Source organism: Myotis myotis, unplaced genomic scaffold (genome assembly GCF_014108235.1).
Source record: "Myotis myotis isolate mMyoMyo1 unplaced genomic scaffold, mMyoMyo1.p scaffold_m19_p_17, whole genome shotgun sequence".
NCBI classification, from domain to species: Eukaryota; Metazoa; Chordata; class Mammalia; order Chiroptera; family Vespertilionidae; genus Myotis; species Myotis myotis.
In genome coordinates, this window is record NW_023416321.1 from 15,658,169 (window position 1) to 15,677,441 (window position 19,273).

Consider the following 19,273-nt stretch of genomic DNA (forward strand, 5'->3'; position numbering starts at 1 on the left):
GGCCTTCCCCTACCTTCATCAAACCACCTCTGACCCCAACCCCAAGAAGAGACCACGGGCACTAAGGCTGCTGCTCACTATGGCGGTTGTTTATGGGGTCAGGCTAAGTTGGAACCCTTAGAGCGGTGACTCTTGAGTTTCGAGGAGTGTCCTGTTTGGGCTTCAGCGGAAGGCAGCGCCCCGCACTGGCCTCGGATACACAGCTGGCCCGAGGGTGTTAAGCAGCAGGTCATGCCGGCGGGATCCAGGTTCGGTGGTAGTAGCACTTGGCGGTGCAACTTCTGCTCCATGCGGTAGCCGCTCCCATCTGAGCCATAGCTCTCCTTTTGCCGCTGGCCCGTCACTGTCAGGCACTGGCCGTCCACTTGCACCACCAGCTCCTCCGGGTTGAAGCCCTGGGCATCCATCTTCATCTTGAAACCGTTCTCCACGTGGATATTGCTCCGCACAGCTGACACATCGTCCCCGAGCTGCTGCACCGGCAGCGTGGCCACCTGGTTCTTCCGCCCAGTGCGGGCTGTGCTGGGAGACTGGGACGCCACCTGGCTCCCCTTGGGGAGACCGCTACCGACCCGCTGCATCCGAGTGAGCAACCGCTGTCCGAGGGCACGAGGCTCTGAGTCTAGCGCTCGGCGCTCGCGCAGGGGCGGGACCCAAGAGCGGAGGGTCCTCCTGCGCCCCACCCAGCTCCGCTCCCGCTCAGCAGCTCTGCTCCGTTCAGCGGGACGCCCTTCCCTTCTGCGGAGTCAGAGTTCAGGGTCCGCTGTGCACTTCCCACCTCCGCGGTCAGCTTGTCATTCGCCCTGGCACGCCCTCTGCTGCTTTTATCCTGGGTCCTTTCTTGGGCCCCTCCCCACCTCCGTCACAGGGTCCAACTGGATATGATGAAGGAGGCCGGAGCCATTACCAATGGGCCCATTATCAGCGCAGAGTGGAGATGACATCGAGCCATCGGGACACCCCCTTCCCAGACTGGAGTGTGAACACAGGGTAATCCATTTTCCATTTTCGGAACGTCCTGCCTTTCTCTGACGAGGCACAATCCTGTGACACACTGGAGACTGGGAGGTGGACACATCGTTCTGGCTTCCTCCATCCATCCTGGGTCTACTGTGCTGCAGGTGTGGGCTGGGCTCAGGGACCACAACGATTAAGATGCGGCCCTCAAGGTTCCCAGGATGTTGAAGGAGAGCCGTTCCCAAACACAGGGGGAAACTCCCGCCCTCCTCGGCCTCTACTTCGTCCCCACCGTGGCCGTGCCTCTGGTATGCATCACTTTTATAATAAACCCTTTTTATGGAAGTATAACGGACATACAGAAAAGTGCACAAAAGGGTACAGTTGCATGATCCCAACAGGTCAAGAAATAGAACCGCTGCTGCTTAATCTCCGTGGCTGACGTTTGTCTCCGGAGACATGTGGGACAGGGAGAGGGTAGGGGTGGGAGGGGGATGTGCGGGGCAGCCAACTCGACCTCAGTCCCCAGGCCTGCACTTCACCTGCGGGGCTTGAGAGGAGGGCAGAGCCCCCGAGTCCCCCCACCAGATCCCCAAGAGGACAGCGATCTTGACAGCCCTGGAAGCCTTCAAGAGAGAGGAACAGTGAGGAGGAATCCTTCTGGGGTGCTGGTTCGGGCCTCACTTGGCTGTCTGGGACCAAGAGACGGGATAGAAAAGTCTGGAAGGCGGAGGCGAAGGGAGCAGCGGTGGAAGACTACAACTCCCATCAAGCTCTGGGTCGGGGACGCCTGCGTACTGCGCGCCCGTTGCCCATGCGGCCCTAGGGCAGGGAGCGCCGCGCCGCTCCGCTGCGGGGGAGGCCATGGCGGAACCTTCCCAGGCCTCGACCCCGGCCCCGGCCGCGCAGCCCCGGCCCCTTCAGTCCCCCGCCCCCGCCCCCACCCCGACTCCCACTCCCAGCCCGGCCTCGGCGCCGACTCCGGCTCCCACTCCGGCACCTGCCCCCGCTCCAGCTGCAGCCCCAGCCGGGAGCGCTGGGACGGGGGGGCCCGGGGTAGGAAGTGGGGGTACCGGGAGCGGGGGGGATCCGGCTCGACCTGGCCTGAGCCAGCAGCAGCGCGCCAGCCAGAGGAAGGCGCAAGTCCGGGGACTGCCGCGCGCCAAGAAGCTTGAGAAACTAGGGGTCTTCTCGGCTTGCAAGGTGGGGGCGGGGCCTGGGGCGGGGGCGGGGTTTGGGACATCCTAGGGCTCGGGTGGCAATGGAAGCGAAGCTCTGGCTGGGGAGAGGCTCCTCGTCCCTGGGATACAGACAGGCTTTTTGACGGATCCTTCTGCCTCCAGGCCAATGAGACCTGCAAGTGTAATGGCTGGAAAAACCCCAAGCCCCCCACCGCACCCCGCATGGACCTGCAGCAGCCAGCTGCCAACCTGAGTGAGCTGTGCCGCAGCTGTGAGCACCCCTTGGGTAAGGCAGGCAGTGCCCTTGGAGCTGGGGTGGGGGAGAAGCGGGTGCGGGCTCCTGCTTGGGCAGGGTGGCTTAAGTGCCACAGAGCTTCATCTTTTAAAAACCAAGGGTGCCTTCTAAGGAGGGGTTGGGTGGGGAGGGTGTATGCCCCAAAGGAGGAGAAAGGAAATCTGCCAATACAGAAATATAAGGGGCCACCCAGGGGCTGACACAGGAATAGTCAGTGTCATTCCGGTCAGAGAGGGACTGGGGTGTATCTTGGCTGGTGATGAAGATGGGTGATGATCTCTTCTGTCCATTTCCCCCAACTCTACCACCTGTCCTTGCAGCGGACCATGTGTCCCACCTGGAGAATGTGTCAGAGGAGGAGATCAACCGGCTGCTGGGGATGGTGGTGGACGTGGAGAATCTGTTCATGTCTGTTCACAAGGAGGAAGACACAGACACCAAGCAGGTCTATTTCTACCTCTTCAAGGTGAGCTTTCTCCACGTGCAAGTGAGTGAGCCAAGGGGTGGAGGCTGGTGGGTCTGCAGCTCTTGATCTCTGCCCCTCCCTCTTCCTCTACCTCCAGCTCCTTCGGAAATGCATCCTGCAGATGACCCGGCCCGTGGTGGAGGGGTCTCTGGGCAGCCCCCCATTTGAGAAGCCTAATATTGAGCAGGTGGGATGAAGAAGGGGGCAAGAGAATTGGGGGCATCTTGGAGGAGTGAGGAGACTGGGAACAGGGGAGAGGTTCCAGGAAGGGAGGATGTCTTGTGCTAACCTCAGTGTGTGCATAGGGGCCGTGAGGGGGCATAGTGTCTCTTCACAGAGAGCCTCGGAATGAGAGGAGAGCCTTGCCCCTGCCCTCAGCAAACCCCTAGTTTTGGACAAGAAGCCCATGCTGGCTGCTCACACCTCCTTCCTGGTTTTGTCCCCCCACCCACCCCTTCTCAGGGTGTGCTAAACTTTGTGCAGTACAAGTTCAGTCATCTGGCTCCCCGGGAGCGTCAGACAATGTTCGAGCTCTCGAAGATGTTCTTGCTCTGCCTTAACTACTGGAAGCTTGAGACACCTGCCCAATTTCGGCAGAGGTCTCAGGCTGAGGACGTGGCTACCTACAAGGTCAATTACACCAGGTAGGCCCAGCCGGGAACAGCACGGGGAGACGCTCATAGCCTCAGCGGTTTCCACTCTCATCACCTCCCCGCTTTCCGCAGATGGCTCTGTTACTGCCATGTGCCCCAGAGCTGCGATAGCCTCCCCCGCTACGAGACCACTCACGTCTTTGGGCGAAGCCTGCTTCGCTCCATCTTCACCGTCACCCGGCGGCAGCTGCTAGAGAAGTTTCGGGTGGAGAAGGACAAGCTGGTGCCCGAGAAAAGGACCCTCATCCTCACCCACTTCCCCAAGTAAGGCTCCTTCTGGCCTATCAGGATTGTGCCCCAAGTTCACATCCTCCCTGTTGTCCCCTTTTTTTCCAGGAAGGCTTCCTGGATTGGCCCCTCCTCTCCCTCCATCAGCCTTCTGGGATCTGGGCGTCTACCTGGCCGACTTGCCCACGGCCCAGACGCAACTTGCTAGCACTTTTGTACTCGTCAGGGGGTGGCAGATACATGGCCCGAGTGCTAACACTACCCCTGCCCGCACCCCTGGTGTCTGCAGTTGGTATATGTCTTATACCAATTATTTCCCACGGGGCCTATTTTAAACCTGCTCATAGCTTTCCCGTTCAGGAAGCCTTTACTGACTAATCCAGAACCTCCAGTGTCCCTTCTGCCACCAGGTGGGAGTAAGGTGGCAGCAGGGGGTGGGTTCTGACCCCCATTTTGATACTGAGGCCCAGGGTGATTTGGGGCCCGGCCTGGTCACACAGTACAGAGTGGCATCCGTTCAGACCCTGCCTCCCTCTTCTGTACACGATGGCAAACTGGGCCTCTGGTCTGTCCTGGATTTGTCCTGTCCTCCTATCTTCAGCGAGGGTCTCCCAGGAGCCAGGGGACTGTACCTCCTCCTGGTCTGAAGGCAGAGGTTGTCTCTGTTCCTAGGCTCCCAGTTCCTGAGAAGAGGGTCAGTCTCTCTGACCCACCTCCAGCCCCCCCTGGTGTCTGGCCCAGGCTGCTCCCTTGGTTAGAATGTGGGACAGACTGTACCTCCCACAGGTTCCTGTCCATGCTGGAGGAGGAGATCTACGGGGCAAACTCTCCGATCTGGGAGTCAGGCTTCACCATGCCACCCTCAGAGGGGACCCAGCTGGTGCCCCGGCCAGGTATGTGCCACAGCAGGTTTTACAAGATCTCTGCTTGGCCTTCCTGGCTGAGCTCAGGTGACCCCGCCCCCCGCTGTGGAAGAGGGGCTTTGAATAGCAGGAGGGAAAATGCAGGAGGGCTCCACTGGGGGTTGGAGGGTCCAGATCCCCTTTTAGGACCCACCAACACCTTGGGAACACCCCCCCCCCCCGATTCTCCTGTCTCTCTCAGCTGCAGTCAGTGCAGCCGTTGTTCCCAGCGCCCCCATCTTCAGCCCCACCATGGGTGGGGGCAGCAATAGCTCCTTGAGTCTGGATTCTGGAGGTGCAGAGCCCATGCCAGGTGGGTACTTGACCCTGACACCCACTCAGCCCTCCCCCAACCTCTCTGCCTATCCCTGGAAGACCTTGCCGACCTCCCCAGCAGGTGAGAAGAGGAAGCTCCCAGAGAACCTGACCCTGGAGGATGCCAAGCGGCTCCGTGTGATGGGCGACATCCCCATGGAGCTGGTCAACGAGGTCATGCTCACCATCACTGACCCTGCTGCCATGCTGGGGCCCGAGGTAGGCGGCCTGGCTTGCAGGCCAGCAGGGGTGGGGAGTGGCCCTTGTGGCACTGAGGTCCTTGCTCACTGCCCCTTTTCTGGTGCCCAGACGAGCCTCCTGTCAGCCAATGCAGCCCGGGACGAGACAGCCCGCCTGGAGGAGCGCCGCGGCATCATCGAATTCCACGTCATCGGCAACTCGCTGACGCCCAAGGCCAACCGGCGGGTGTTGCTCTGGCTCGTGGGGCTGCAGAATGTCTTCTCCCATCAGCTGCCACGCATGCCCAAGGAGTATATCGCCCGCCTCGTCTTCGACCCGTGCGTCCCAGGAGAGCCCCCACCCCAGGGCACCACATCCGGGCGCCTGTCCTTGGCCTCCACACCCCTCCCTAGGCCTCTTCCTCCAGCCTCTGGTTCTTCCTCCTCGGTTCCCAGCCCTGAATACCGCTCAGCCCACCACGGCTATGGGGACCTGAGGAGCATTTGGGGGGCAGGTAGGGAGCATGACCTGTCCCCTCTCCCCTCAGGAAGCACAAGACTCTGGCCCTGATCAAGGACGGGCGCGTCATCGGAGGGATCTGCTTCCGCATGTTTCCCACCCAGGGCTTCACGGAGATTGTCTTCTGTGCTGTCACCTCGAATGAGCAGGTCAAGGTGGGTGCATGCCCCCAGCCCCTGCCCCACCCCACACCTGCTTCTGAGTTCAGACCAGATCGGAGTAGAGGATGTGGTGGTGCAGCCGCCCCCAACTCTTTTAGTGGCCAAACAGTTCCTCGGTTCCCCACAAGGTGGCACTTGTGTTCTGATAACGGTGGAGTAAGAAAATAACCTGTCGCCCTAGCTCACTCCGCTCTGTGGTTAGAGTGTCAGCCCACGCTGTAGAGGGTCTCGCATTAGATTCCTGGTCAAGGGCACATGCCTGGGTTGCGGGTTCGTTCCTGCCCCTATTCAGGGTGTGTGCGAGGGAGGCAACCAATCAATGTGTCTCTTTCACATCCATGTTTCTCTCTCCTGTCTCTCTCCCTCCCTCCCCTCTCCCTTTCACTCTCTAAAAAAATGAATGGGAAAAATCCTCAGGATAAAAAAGAAAGAAAGAAAACACCTGTTGACAAATGGATCCTGAGAATCAGTCACACTTTTCTTTTTAATCCTCCACCCAAGGATATGTTTTTATTAATTTGAGAGAGGGGGTCAAACCTGCAACCTAGGTATGTACCCTGACCGGGAATTGAACCCCCAACCTTTTGGTGTATGGGACGATGCTCCAACTGAGCCACCTGACCAGGGCAGAATCAATAACACTGATATTTTTTATTTATCTATTTTTAATATATTTTTATTGATTTCAGAGAGGAAGGGGGAGAGAGATAGAAACATCAGTGATGACAGAGAATCATTGATCAGCTGCCTTGTGCACACCCCCCACTGGGGATCGAGTCCGCAACCCGGGCATGTGCCCTTGACCGGAATCGAACCTGGGACCCTTCAGTCCACAGGCCGACGCCCTAGTCACTGAGCCAAACCAATTAGGGCAGTAACACTTTTAAATGGACCTGAAATGTTGTCATCACAAGAATGTTTACATACATCGGGGAGTTAATTTTTATAGCAGCCCTGTGCTGGGTGATAGTCCTGGCTTCTAGCCGCTCATGATCACAACAGACCCACTAGTAGGGCCCCTGGTTCTCCTTTTTACAGACCCCAGGTCTGTGTGGTGCCTCCTTGGTCCTGACACGTGTGGGAGCCAGTGTCTCTGCAGGGTTCGTGTGCTGTGGCAAGCAGGGCCCTTGGTATTCCCCTTCTCGATTCTGAGGCCGGGTTCCAGGAACTAGTAGCCTGTGGACAGCGCTTCCTGGTTGGGTTTGGCTCCTAGCCCTGCCGTGCCTGGCAGCCTGACCTTGTACAAATTTTCTCATGTAGCTGAGTTTCGGTTTTCCTTCTGCAAGTTGGCCGCAGTACCTACCTCATGACTTAACTTGAGACTTGGTCACCTGACTTAGAGCAAGTGCCTAGAAATCCAGTGTCCTTCAGTTTTCTCGTTCTAACCTCCCTTCCTCTACTGGTTGCCTTTCCTACTACCTGCCTTGGATCCCCTGGTGTCCCCTCCTTTCAATCTGCTTCCTCCGCCCTGGGCCCTTCTGAGGTCTGTCCAGCACCCGGCCTGCCCCCTCCCGCTGGTAAGCACTGCTCCCTCCCCTGCAGGGCTATGGGACTCACCTGATGAACCACCTGAAGGAGTATCACATCAAACACAACATCCTCTACTTCCTCACGTACGCTGACGAGTATGCCATCGGCTACTTCAAAAAGCAGGTGACGCTCGCCTCACCCACCCCACACTTGCCGGCCACCTGGGGCAGGAGTCATTCTGTCTTGCCCCCTGGTGTGGATGGACTGGGAGTCGCTCCAGGCCCCTGTTCCATCTAATATCTGCAGGGATCTCCTTCCTGCCTTCTTTCTCCCTCCTGCCGCCCCTGTGAATGGGACTTGGAGGGCAGTAGGGTATCTGGCAGAATTGGGAGGCTCTTGGGGGTGAGTTGGAAGGGGGCTGACCTAGAGTCTTTCCAGGGACAGATTGAGCTTTCAAAGTGCAGAGCACTGTGCTGGGCACTGTCGGAGGGGATTCGGGAGCTGGAGAGAGGGGACATGGCATGCAGCTGCCCTTAGTGCTCCTGGGAGAGGGGCCATCAAATTGGAAAAGTGTTGCCGATGGGTGGGGTCGTGTCTCCCACTCCCTAGGGCTTCTCCAAGGATATCAAGGTGCCCAAGAGCCGCTACCTGGGTTACATCAAGGACTACGAAGGGGCGACACTGATGGAGTGTGAGCTGAACCCCCGCATCCCCTACACGGAGCTCTCCCACATCATCAAGAAGCAGAAGGAGGTGGTGTGCTTTTTGTGCAATGTGCATGTGGGGGTGAGCACGTGTGTGGGGTGAGCATGTGTACCACATGTCCGTGCACGAGGTAGGGCCAGGATCTTGGTTCTTGCTCTGCCTCCTGGGAAAGTTAGGAGGGGAGGCACCTGGATTCAGGGACGGGGCCTCTGACTGGCCGGGGAGGGTAGTGGCTGGCACTGGGATTGGCCCCTCAGACTCCTCCTTCCTCAGATCATCAAGAAGCTGATTGAGCGCAAACAGGCCCAGATCCGAAAGGTCTACCCAGGGCTCAGCTGCTTCAAGGAAGGTGTGAGGCAGATTCCTGTGGAGAGTGTCCCTGGCATTCGTAAGCGGGGCTCTGGGTGCGGGAGGGGCGCGCTGCTTGGCGTGCGGACAGGCATTCTTAGGGACGTTCTCCACACCCCCCGCTTTGCAGGAGAGACGGGCTGGAAACCACTGGGGAAGGAGAAGGGGTGAGTGTTGTGTGGAGGGACAGGGTGTTGGGGGAGGCAGAGGGACCAGGAGCCTCAGACTTGACATCTATCGTCCCAGGAAGGAGCTGAAGGACCCCGACCAGCTCTACACAACCCTCAAAAACCTGCTGGCCCAGATCAAGGTGGGGAGACCAGGCTCCCTTCTGGGGGTCCCTGTGCCAGTGGCTGTGGCTTTATGACCCAGTGTGGGGTGGGCGGCTGTCATGAGCTGGGCACGGGCCACAGTGATCCTGGTCCCAGCTCAACTCTTCTCTCTAGTCACACCCCAGTGCCTGGCCCTTCATGGAGCCTGTGAAGAAGTCGGAGGCGCCTGACTACTATGAGGTCATCCGCTTCCCCATTGGTGAGGATGTTCTACCCGACCCCTTCCTTCCACTTCCACCCGCAAACCCTGCTCCTGCCTTCACTAGGCCGCACAGCCCCCTGACCCGCCCCCTGCCCTGCCGCCCAGACCTGAAGACCATGACGGAGCGGCTGCGCAGCCGTTACTACGTGACCCGGAAGCTCTTTGTGGCTGACCTGCAGCGGGTCATCGCCAACTGCCGCGAGTACAACCCCCCGGACAGCGAGTACTGCCGCTGCGCCAGCGCCCTGGAGAAGTTCTTCTACTTTAAGCTCAAGGAGGGAGGGCTCATCGACAAGTAGTCCCAGCCTTGGGCCACAGCCTCAACCTTGAATGTCTCCACCTCAGGTTCTGCTCTGATCACTCGGGAGGCCCTGGTGCCCAGGTCCCTCTCAGCTCGAGACACTCCAGCCCCTGACCCTGCAGTCCTTTCTGGGCCCTTGCGCACCCCCAAGCCTCAGCCCTTCATTGTGATTGACTTTGGGAGGGGTCTCCTGGGTGTGGGCTCGGCGCCTCTGCAGTGGCTGGTGGCCAGAACATAAACTCTGGTCCCCACAGAGCTGTGGTGTCTTATTAGAGGCCTGGGCTGGGCCTGGCCCAGGTCATTGTCTCTTCAAGGGCAGGACTGACAATTTTAGCTTGAATGAGGGGGCTCCAGGGTTTGGAAGTTCAACCCGGACTGGAGGGGCCATGCCTTGCCCTGCACTGTTGTGTTCTGTCTGTCCCCCAGGGGTGGGGGACATGGGGACCATTTGTTTCCTGGCATTAATCCCTTGGAGGGATCAATAAAGCTCTTTTTTTTTCCTCTGTGTGATTGTTTCTTCAGTAGCATCACAGGCCTTAGCAGGCTGGCCTGTTCCTGCCAGTACCTCCTGCAAGCTGGAGCCCATTAAGCTCAGGTTGTGCTCAGGACCCCTCCCCAGCAGGCCTCATGCCCAGTCCCGTGCCCCAGGGCCTGCCTGGCTGCAGCCTCCACTTCTCCCTGCTCCCAGCTGTTCCTGGTCCGGGTGCCTGCTGGTCTGGGTGCCTGGACGGTGGGTCCAAATCTCCCCGGGTCTGCCTTTGCTGGGTGACACCATTACAGCTGACTCCAGAAGGAGTGGGGGTGGGGTGGGGGCAGACTCTGCTCTCGGGGGCAGGGTGGCCGGCAGGACCCAGGTGCAAATGGTGCTTTCCTGGCAGCAGCATTTCTTCCTCAGTCCGAGGCCTGCGGAGGGGCAGGGAAGAGATTGTAAAGCTGAGCTCCAGTCAGCTGGGCTGGCCCCGCCCCTCAGTTTCAGTTTCATTTACTATCGCTCACAGCTCAGCAGCAGGCATCCGGGTTCAGCCAAGCAGGGCTGCCGTTGCTGGTGGTGTGGTGCGGGTGGTAAGGTGAGGCTGGGCAGGGCTTAGGTCTGTCTTACTCCTGCCTCCCCTCGGCCAGATCAGGTTACTGGTAGGTTTCCTGTTCCCCCTCCTTCAAGCAGGATGGAGTCTTGGGCAAAGGGAGGTCTCTGCACCAGATTGGGTTGGCTGGGAGCGGGCAGGGAGCAGATCTGATGGGGTTTGGGCTGAGTAGGGGGCCAGGAGGGCCAGGGTCTGAGTCCCCTGCAATTCCCAGAATGGAGCTGCGATCCTACCAGTGGGAGGTGATCATGCCTGCCCTGGAGGGCAAGAATATCATCATATGGCTGCCCACGGGCGCTGGGAAGACCCGGGCGGCTGCTTATGTGGCCAAAAGGCATCTTGAGACCATGGACGGGGCCAAGGTGGTTGTATTGGTCAACAGGGTAAGTGGCCTGCCCGCCAGCCCCTCTGTGGGCTCTCAGCTCCTCGGTGCCTCTCAAGACCCTTCAGAACTCCAGAGCTTCTGTGACCATCTCTCAGCTCACCTCTTCATTCATCCCAGCCATGGCCTCCGCCCATCCCCTACGCCCAGATCCCACTTCCTCTCCCCATCTCATCCGCACCCCAGGTCCACCTGGTGACCCAGCATTATGAGGAGTTCAATCGAATGCTGGATGGGCGCTGGGCCATTGCAACCCTGAGTGGGGACATGGGGCTACGACCCGGCTTTGGACACTTGGCCCGGAAGAATGACCTGCTCATCTGCACAGCGGAGCTGCTGCAGATGGCGCTGAGCAGCCCCGAGGAGGAGGAGCACGTGGAGCTCAATGGTGAGCTGGGTGCACCTGAGGCACCCCTGCCTGCCACCCCCAGGGCCCCTCTTCTAGTAAAGATGGGAGATTTTGTGGGAGTCAGAGCTTCCCTATTCACCAAACCCCAGCATACACCCTGGTAGAAAAAGACCTGGCTACAGTGCAGAATCTTGGGCAAGTCCCTTTCTCCAGCTTGAGCCTCAGTTTATTAATCTGTGAAATGGAAATAAATCATCCCCGACTGGCCATTTTCTGGGGTCTGGCTGCAAATTGTGAAGGGAGAAAGGAATTCTGGGATGAATTCTGGGAATTACATGAAACAAAGCTTATGGGAGGAAGGGCTTTGCAAACAGGTTCTTTCACAGCCTTTCCATGTGCCCCCAGCCTTCTCCCTTCTCGTGGTGGATGAGTGTCACCACACGCACAAAGACACTGTCTACAATGTCATCCTGAGCCGGTATCTGGAGCACAAACTCCAGGGGACAAGGCCCCTGCCCCAGGTGCTGGGTCTCACAGCCTCCCCAGGCACTGGCAGGGCCACCAAGCTTGATGGAGCCATTGACCACATCCTGCAGGTCAGCTTGGTCCCTGTGACCTCCCCTCACCTGACTCACCGGGGACCTCCCTGGCCTGCCCTACCCCCTGCCCACCAGCCCTAGGCCGGCTCACCTGGGCAGGGTCTGGATCACTTCCTCACCTAACTTCCAGCCTCCAAAGGCTTCTTAATGCATTTAGAATAAACACTCTACTCTGGCTTAGAGAGTTCCGTGTGACCTAGCCCTGCTTAAGTCTGCAACCTCATCCCTGCTCCCACTCCCGCTCTCCAGTACCCCCCCACCCCTCCCGTGCTACTGGCCTTCTCTCTGCAGCTTGAGCATGTCAGGCTTGTTCCCATCTCAGGACTCTTGCACTTGCCATTCCTTCTGTCTGAATACCTTCCCCCGTGCTTACCTGTCTGGCTCCTTCTTGTCATTCAGGGAACAACTTAAACGTCACTCTTCAGAGCCTTCCCTGATCACCTCCACTGTACTCCGCCATATCATTCCATTTTATTCTCTTCAGAGCTCGTTAACACTACCTGCAATCCTCTCATTCTGTTGTTCTTTACTAGTTTATCATCTGTCTCCCCAGCTGCAGTGTAAGGTGCTCTGTATCCCCGGCACCTAGAACAGCACTGGGCAAGCAATAAACAGTTATCGAATAAATGAATCCCCACCCCCAATGGCCCTGCCTCAGCTGGGACCCATCCTGCCCCAAAGCTCTGCCCACCGTCCCCCAGAACAACCCCCCATTCCAGTGAACCCCTCTCTGTTGCCCAGCTTTGTGCCAACCTGGACACGTGGCGCATCATGTCACCCCAGACCCACCTCCCTGAGCTGCAGGAGCACAACCGCCTGCCCTGCAAACAGTACGACCTCTGCCACAGGCGCAGCCAGGTGTGTGGAGGGAGGGGCGGGGGCGGGGCGGGGGCGGGGTCTGGAGTGAAATTAGGCCACCTGGGGCTGAGCCTTGACGCCAGTGTCGCGAGAGCTCTGTGACTTCACTTCATTTGCTATGTACCTGAGCCTCCGTTTCGTCTTTCTGCGAAATGGGGCCGATCCCGCTGCTTGGTTCACTCAGATGCCGCCGTGGACATCTGTCCAAACCCTGGGCACGCGTGCAGCAGAGCGCTTGGCAAACCATAAAGCTGGGCACTTTGTGCTGAGGCTGTTCCAAGCTCTCTCCGGCGGCGTGGACACTGCCTGGTGTCTGCTACGACAGGCTGGACAGGGACTAGCCATCACTGTGCTCAGGCCAGAGGTCAAGGGCACATATGGGGTGGAGGCAGAACAGGAGTCAGGTGCGGGAACCTGACCCCTGCCTCCAGCCAGGACCCTGCCACACGTGGCTGTATAGGAATTCCTTCCTTCACGCCCTCACTCTTCTCGTAGGACCCATTCGGGGACATGCTGAAGAAGCTCATGGAACAAGTACAGGACCACCTGGAGATGCCTGAACTGAGCCGGGACTTCGGGACGCAGACATATGAGCAGCAGGTGGTGGAGCTGAGCAAGACTGGTGAGAAGGCCTGGGAAGGCCCTGCCTTTAGGGGGCGGGGCCCAGCCTCTGGGGGCGGGGCCTGGGCGGGCCTGGGCCCTGGGGGCGTGGCCGCTCAGACACCCAGTCCCCTGTGGGTCCAGCGGCTGAGGCCGGGCTCATGGAGCGGCGAGCGTACGCGCTTCACCTGCGGCGCTACAACGACGCGCTGCTCATCCACGACACGGTCCGCGCCGTGGACGCCCTGGACACGCTGCGCGATTTCTACGACAGGGAGCGAGCCACCAAGACCCAGGTCCTGCGAGCGGAGCGCCGGCTGCTGGCTCTGTTCGATGGTGAGGCTCCTGGGGAAGGGGTTGGACCTGGGCTAGAGGGCAGTGGCCAGCCAGGCCGGGCTCGGCTCCAACAAGTTGGGAAGGTGCCAACAAGAGGTCTGGGGCCCTGTTTTTCTAACCAAAAGTCAAGGCTGTGGATATGACAAAAGAGGTGTGTCCTCATTTGTGAAGGTCTCCCTAGATGTAAAAACTAGTTTCATTATTGACAAATATTTTTTGAAAATCATTTCACTGGGACTCTTCCCTTTAAGTGGAGTGTGTATGGTACCTTTAAACTGGGGAAATGAGGTGGCCAGGGGGCGAAAGTTAAGACTAAAGGCCTCAGCACAGGCGAGGGGCAAGGATCTTGCTGAACAGACCTGAGGTTGAGTCAGTCTTGGGTTATATGAAAAGGTCAAGGGTCATCCTGGTAGCAGAGTTGAAGAGGGGTACTGGATAAGGAGAACCTAGACGGTACCCCGGGTGTAAGGCTGGCCTTGAGGCTGGGCAGGCAGAGGGTGTCCTTACATGTGTTCTTGGTGCTGCTGAGGGGCAATCAGGCAGGAGCAGGTAACCCCAGGCCCCCTCTGGATTCCTGCAATCTCATCCCTGTGAGCCCCCCGCCCTCCTGTCCGGCCCACCTCCAAGCCTGAGTCCTGTGCCTCTGATTTTTGGGCTTTTCCGGCAGACCACAAGAATGAGCTGGCCCTCCTGGCAACTCGTGGCCCAGAGAACCCCAAACTGGAGATGCTGGAACAGATCCTGCAGAATCAGTTTGGGAGTCCCGGCAGCCCCCGGGGCATCATCTTCACCCGCACCCGCCAGAGCGCTCACTCCCTCCTGCTCTGGCTCCAGCAGCAGCCGGGTCTGCGGACTGTGGACATCAGGGCCCAGCTGCTGATCGGGGCTGGGAACAGCAGCCAGACCACCCATATGACCCAGGTGGGGGCTTTGGGGAAAGCGCCTGAGGCTGGGGAGAAGAGAAGGGGAGTCTTCAGCACAGAGTCCGGGGTAGGGGGCGGGGCTGAGAAGGGAGATGGACACTGAGATCCCCAGGGCTGAAGGGTTTCCCATTCTGTGGGTCTCGGGGCAGAGAAGCAGAAACAAGGGGGTCTGCAGGATAGAGGTGAGTGATGTCATCAGGACAGAGGATCAGGGGCCTGGGGTCCCTTGGGGAAGAATAGGTCCTGAGAGCTCCTAGAGTGCAGCGGCAGGGATCCGTAGGAGTCCCCAGGGGAGAGAGGGGTTAGATGCTCACCTGGAGAAATGGGCAAGATCCTGGCGGTACTTGGAGGTAGAGATGGAGACTCAGGGTCCCTCAGAAAAGGGGCTAAGATTTTGAATAAAAGGGCTGAACCAGGAGTGACTGGGCTTGCAAGAGGGTAGGCCTGAAGCACCTCATATACCATCCTCTTTCTCCTCCCCCAACCCCAGAGGGAACAGCAAGAAGTGATCCGTAAGTTCCGGGATGGTACCCTGAACCTCCTGGTGGCCACGAGTGTGGCAGAAGAGGGACTGGACATCCCCCAGTGCAATGTGATTGTGCGCTATGGGCTCCTGACCAACGAGATCTCCATGGTCCAGGTGCCCAAACCACCCCACTCAACAGTCCCCAAAGGATCCTGTGTGGGAACCCAGCCCCACTCAGGCCCCTCTCTTACCTCCCTCCCCAGGCAAGGGGTCGTGCCCGGGCCAATCAGAGTGTGTACTCATTCGTGGCCACCCAGGGCAGTCGGGAGTTGCGGCGGGAGCAGACCAACGAGGTACTCGAGGCTCTGATGGAGCGGGCAGTGGCTGCCGTGCAGGAGATGGACCAGGCTGAGTACCAGGCCAAGGTCTGTGGGCGGTCTGTGCTCCCTGTGGGGAGGAGGGCTGTGGACAGTCTGCCTGGAAGGTCTCTGAGGCAAACACATTCACATTCACATCCATGTTCCCCCTTCCCCTGGGGGCTGAGTTGGCCCACCTGGTGAAGGTCTGAATCCAGGGAAGGGTAGAGGCCAAGGATGGGGTTGCCAGGGAGACAATGGTTAGGTCTTCAAAATGCCTTGGGAATAGGCCTTGCCCAGGGCTTTTACTGTATCGTCACCACCCAATACTTTGTGTATCTGTGAGAGCCGCCTTACAGCCCTTCTGGAACCAAGCAGAAGGGGAACAAAGACATGCCCCAAATAAGCGCAGGTCCCGGACTTAAGTCAGTCCCCTGAGGTGGAGCCACCGTTGTCCAGCCTCGCACAGCACAGTCCCTGTTTACTCCTGTTGTCCCAGCGGAATTATTGATGGGACCTCATGTTAGATTTGAAGGAGCAACTTTGCACGAAATCCTCCACCGTGGGGTGAAGATTCAGTGGGAAAGCTTGCCTCGCTCCCTGGGTTGCCCCCCCACCCAGTGTTACTTTCTCCACCGAGCTGTTCTGAAGGCTCCAGGGAGGGCTGAGGAAAGTCCCTCTGTGTACCAACGATCCATCTCAGGCCCTTGGGAGCCCTTTGTCCCTCTGGGAGCATTTTTGAGAGCAGGTCTCTTGGGCCCCAGCCATGCCCGCTGTCCCCTCCCACCCCCAGATCCGGCATCTGCAGCGGGAAGCCCTGCTCAGGCGGGCAGCCCAGGCGGCCCAGAAGAAGAGTCGGCAGCAGCAGTTCCCGGCAGAGCACGTGCAGCTCCTCTGTGTCAACTGCATGGTGGCCGTGGGCCACGGGAGCGACCTGCGGAAGGTGGAGGGCACCCACCACGTCAACGTGAACCCCAACTTCTCGTGAGACCTGTGGAAGGGGCTGTCTGGATGAGAGGAAGAGTGGGGTGCATTAAGAGTTTGGGAGGTTAAAGAGCATTTGAACAGGTACCGAGTTTGCAGGTTTTATCACCACCCCATTTCACAGGTGAGAAAATAGAGGCTCCGAGAGCCTCCGCGACTTGCCCAAGCTCCCACAGCCACTATGTGGTTGAGCAAGAGGCTGGCATTCAGGATGCCAAATGCTGAGGGGCCACACAATGGCCCCCTGGTCCTACGTACTCTGAAGACATCCAGAGAGGCTGGTTGTCCCTGAGCCATCCCCTCATCCTCCGCCCCCTAGCGGGTAGCCTTCCCCATCCTCCATTTGTTCATTCGTTAAGGAAGTATTCATTAGGCGCCTACTGTGTGCCAGGCCACTGTGCCCATGGTCTTCACACACGGGTGGTGCTGAGGCCTGAACTTGGGCAGAGGGAGTGGGATGGAGGCAGCACAGGCCGAGCGTGTTGAAGTCTCTGTGCCTCTTGACAGGCAGGCAGGCCCAAGGCCCGGCAGAGGCTCAGCAGGAAGGATGGCGAGCCGTCTGGGGCTGGGGGTCCATGAGGTCTGTGGCCACTCCCATTTCTTTCTAGGATCTACTACAACGTCTCCGAGAAGCCTGTGGCTATCGACAGAGTCTTCAAGGACTGGGTGCCTGGGGGTGTCATTAGCTGCAAGAACTGTGGGGAAGTAAGTGCTGGGCTATGGCCCTCAGCCCCAGTCTTTAGAAGCCCTAATTCTGAAAGCCCAGCCTCTGCCACCAGGGTGCCCTCCCTGGGGTGGGGGAGACAGCCCTGCCCAGGGAGCCCCCAGCGTGATGAGGGCGATAGCGCTGCCTGAGGGAGGAGACATAAGCCCCGCATCCAGAGACTCTAACTTGGGGAGAGAAGCCCAAGTCAGAGGATAGACGCCCAAACCCTCCCGTCTCTGTCCCACCCCAGCTCTGGGGGCTGCAGATGATCTACAAGTCGGTGAAGCTGCCGGCGCTCAAAGTCCGCGCCATGCTGCTGCAGACACCGCGGGGACGGATCCAGGCCAAGAAGTGGTCCTCCGTGCCCTTCCCGGTGCCTGACTTCGACTACGTGCTGCACTGTGCCCAGGCCCTGTCAAACCTCTCCCTGGACTGAGCATCTTGTCACTGCAGTACCCAGATCAAGCTGTAGGGGGCGGGAGAATCCGCAGCAGCCAGCATCTTTCCTGAGCAAAGTCGGCGCAGGTCCCTCCTTGCCAGAGTCACCAGCTCAGGGGCCTGCTGACCAGCCACAGAGGAACCCCAGGTGCCCAGACTGACTTCAACTCCCACATCGAGAAAGCAGCTGAAGGGCCACAGCTCATCCCCTGGCCCCCCCTTACACCCACACAGACACGTCTACACACTAGATGGAGTGGGAGTGGCGTGGGGGTAGAACTGAGGCAGAATGGGCACACTGGACAGCGGTGCCCCCTTATCCATGCTTTCGCTTTTGTAGTTTGTTACTCCCAATTAACTGCGGTCCAAATATTAAGTGGAAAATTCCAGAAATAAACGTTTCATATGTTTTAAATTGTGCCCCATTCTGAGTAGCGTGATAAAATTTCATACCATCCTGCTTGGTCCCACCTGGGACATGGATCATCCCTTTGTCCGGTGTACCCATGCAGTTTATGCTATCAGCCTGGTGCTCACTTAGCCATCTGGGTCGTCAGGTCATCTGTCCAGGTTTCACAGTGCTTGTGTTTGAATAACCCTTATAGTAGCCCAACACTACGTCACAATGCCAACGTCATTAAACTCACTTAATCTCATCACACAGGCCTTGAATCATCTCGTATCACAGGAAGGGGAGTACTATACAATAAGATATTTTGAGAGAGACTACATTTACATAACATATTATAGCATATGTTATAATTGTTCTATTATTAGTTGTTAGTCTCTTACTGTGCCTAATTTGTAAATTAAACTTTATCATAGGTATGTATGTATAGGACAAAACATAGTATATGGAGGGTTTGGTACTATCTATGGCTTCAGGCATCTACTGGGAATCTTGGAACATATCCTCCATGAATAAGGCAACTACTATACTAGGAGTCATCGAAGTTTCCCTTGGCCCTTTGACATTTTTTTTTTTTGAGGCTCCCCATAAATTCAAAATAAATAGAAAAATGGTGTATAAAATGTGTAGTATTTTTAAAAATATATTTTTATTGATTTCAGAGAGGAAGGGAGGGAGAGTGAGAGAGAGAGAGACATCAATGATGAGAAAGAATCATTGATTGGCTGCCTCCTGCACACCACACTGGGGATCGAGCCCGAAATCCAGGCCTGTGCCCTGACCAGGAATCAAACCATGACCTCCTGGTTCATAGGTTGATGCTCAACCACTGAGCCACGCCAGCTGGGTGAAACTGTGCCGTGTTTTAAACACAGATTTGTGGAGGCATAATTGACAAAATAAACTACATATTTATAGTGTTTAATTTGATAAATTGTAATGTCTGTATGCTCTTCCACAATCAAGATAATGAACATAGCCATCACCCTGAAAACCTGCCTCGGGCCCATTATAATCCCTCCCTCTTTCACTCCCCATCCACAATCTGCTTTGTGGTATATTTTGAAGGTTAAAGGTGGTTGTTTTTTTTTAAACACCCCTCTTTTTGGTTATCATGTAACCTTATTTGGAGAGAGCATCAGAAGTCTAAATTTGAGCAGCATCAAAAATGTGAGGCCTTCCCGCCCCCGCCCACTCATGAAGCTTCTAACCCCAATGCCCCATCTCCCCCGAACCCCCAGGTCATCTCCCCTGCGCTTGGCAGAGGCCCAAAGGTTTTGAGGGGTAGGCATGGGGGTGGGGGAAGTTATAAAGGCCTAAATTTCCTGTTCTCATTTTAACAAGAAGGAAAGAAAGGCAAGATCTAGGTTGATTCTTCAGGGAAAGGGCTATTTCTGTAGGAAGAGGCCCAGCAGGCAGGAGTCACCTTCAAGAGGAAGGGAGGGGGCTAGGGCAGAGATTTGAGATTTGAGAGCAGCATGGCAGTCCTTCCTGCCATCTAGCCTCTCCTCCTACATCCTTGGTCCTGCCTCAGGGTAGATTTAAAAAAAAAAAACCAACTCTCCCTTCT

General features: G+C 57.6%; 3 protein-coding genes across 6 annotated transcripts; 2 read left to right on the forward strand and 1 right to left on the reverse strand.

Moving 5' to 3' along the window:
• Nucleotides 1-98: 98 nt before the first annotated feature.
• Nucleotides 99-596, reverse strand: HSPB9 (heat shock protein family B (small) member 9). Its single transcript, XM_036339782.1, has one exon. The coding sequence runs from the start codon at nucleotides 579-581 to the stop codon at nucleotides 99-101; it is 483 nt and encodes a 160-aa protein (XP_036195675.1). The 5' UTR covers nucleotides 582-596.
• Nucleotides 597-1,477: 881 nt separating this feature from the next.
• Nucleotides 1,478-9,720, forward strand: KAT2A (lysine acetyltransferase 2A). Of its 3 annotated transcripts, none has more exons than XM_036339779.1 (18): nucleotides 1,478-2,160; nucleotides 2,301-2,424; nucleotides 2,754-2,899; nucleotides 2,997-3,086; nucleotides 3,362-3,543; nucleotides 3,625-3,816; nucleotides 4,567-4,673; nucleotides 4,885-4,995; nucleotides 5,077-5,216; nucleotides 5,307-5,515; nucleotides 5,725-5,851; nucleotides 7,400-7,510; nucleotides 7,937-8,080; nucleotides 8,306-8,381; nucleotides 8,511-8,547; nucleotides 8,627-8,690; nucleotides 8,827-8,911; nucleotides 9,020-9,720. In XM_036339779.1, exons 1-18 carry the CDS (start codon nucleotides 1,822-1,824, stop codon nucleotides 9,211-9,213), a joined length of 2,478 nt encoding a protein of 825 aa, XP_036195672.1. In that variant the 5' UTR covers nucleotides 1,478-1,821; the 3' UTR covers nucleotides 9,214-9,720. The 3 variants fall into 3 exon arrangements, with proteins under 3 accessions (XP_036195672.1, XP_036195670.1, XP_036195671.1); XM_036339777.1 differs by having other exon boundaries at nucleotides 1,481-2,160; nucleotides 8,306-8,420; XM_036339778.1 differs by having other exon boundaries at nucleotides 1,482-2,160; nucleotides 5,080-5,216; nucleotides 8,306-8,420.
• A 476-nt stretch (nucleotides 9,721-10,196) lies between these two features.
• DHX58 (DExH-box helicase 58) lies at nucleotides 10,197-17,714 on the forward strand. 2 transcript variants are annotated; one of them, XM_036341952.1, is made up of 13 exons: nucleotides 10,197-10,282; nucleotides 10,512-10,680; nucleotides 10,866-11,067; nucleotides 11,434-11,624; nucleotides 12,369-12,485; nucleotides 12,981-13,107; nucleotides 13,230-13,421; nucleotides 14,089-14,342; nucleotides 14,835-14,984; nucleotides 15,074-15,235; nucleotides 15,960-16,150; nucleotides 16,759-16,855; nucleotides 17,107-17,714. In XM_036341952.1, the coding sequence occupies exons 2-13, from the start codon at nucleotides 10,513-10,515 to the stop codon at nucleotides 17,290-17,292; spliced, it is 2,037 nt and encodes a 678-aa protein (XP_036197845.1). In that variant the 5' UTR covers nucleotides 10,197-10,282; nucleotide 10,512; the 3' UTR covers nucleotides 17,293-17,714. The 2 variants fall into 2 exon arrangements, with proteins under 2 accessions (XP_036197845.1, XP_036197846.1); XM_036341953.1 differs by having other exon boundaries at nucleotides 10,220-10,346.
• The last annotated feature ends 1,559 nt before the right edge of the window (nucleotides 17,715-19,273 follow it).

Coding starts and splice junctions, on each gene's coding strand:
- HSPB9 (XM_036339782.1), bottom strand. CDS start 581: ATGCAGCGGGTCGGTAGCGGTCTCCCCAAGGGGAGCCAGGTGGCGTCC.
- KAT2A (XM_036339777.1), top strand. CDS start 1,822: ATGGCGGAACCTTCCCAGGCCTCGACCCCGGCCCCGGCCGCGCAGCCC. Junction 4,674..4,884: donor CCAGCTGGTGCCCCGGCCAG/GTATGTGCCACA, acceptor TGTCTCTCTCAG/CTGCAGTCAGTGCAGCCGTT. Junction 5,217..5,306: donor CTGCCATGCTGGGGCCCGAG/GTAGGCGGCCTG, acceptor TCTGGTGCCCAG/ACGAGCCTCCTGTCAGCCAA.
- DHX58 (XM_036341952.1), top strand. CDS start 10,513: ATGGAGCTGCGATCCTACCAGTGGGAGGTGATCATGCCTGCCCTGGAG. Junction 13,108..13,229: donor GGTGGAGCTGAGCAAGACTG/GTGAGAAGGCCT, acceptor CTGTGGGTCCAG/CGGCTGAGGCCGGGCTCATG. Junction 15,236..15,959: donor AGGCTGAGTACCAGGCCAAG/GTCTGTGGGCGG, acceptor TCCCACCCCCAG/ATCCGGCATCTGCAGCGGGA.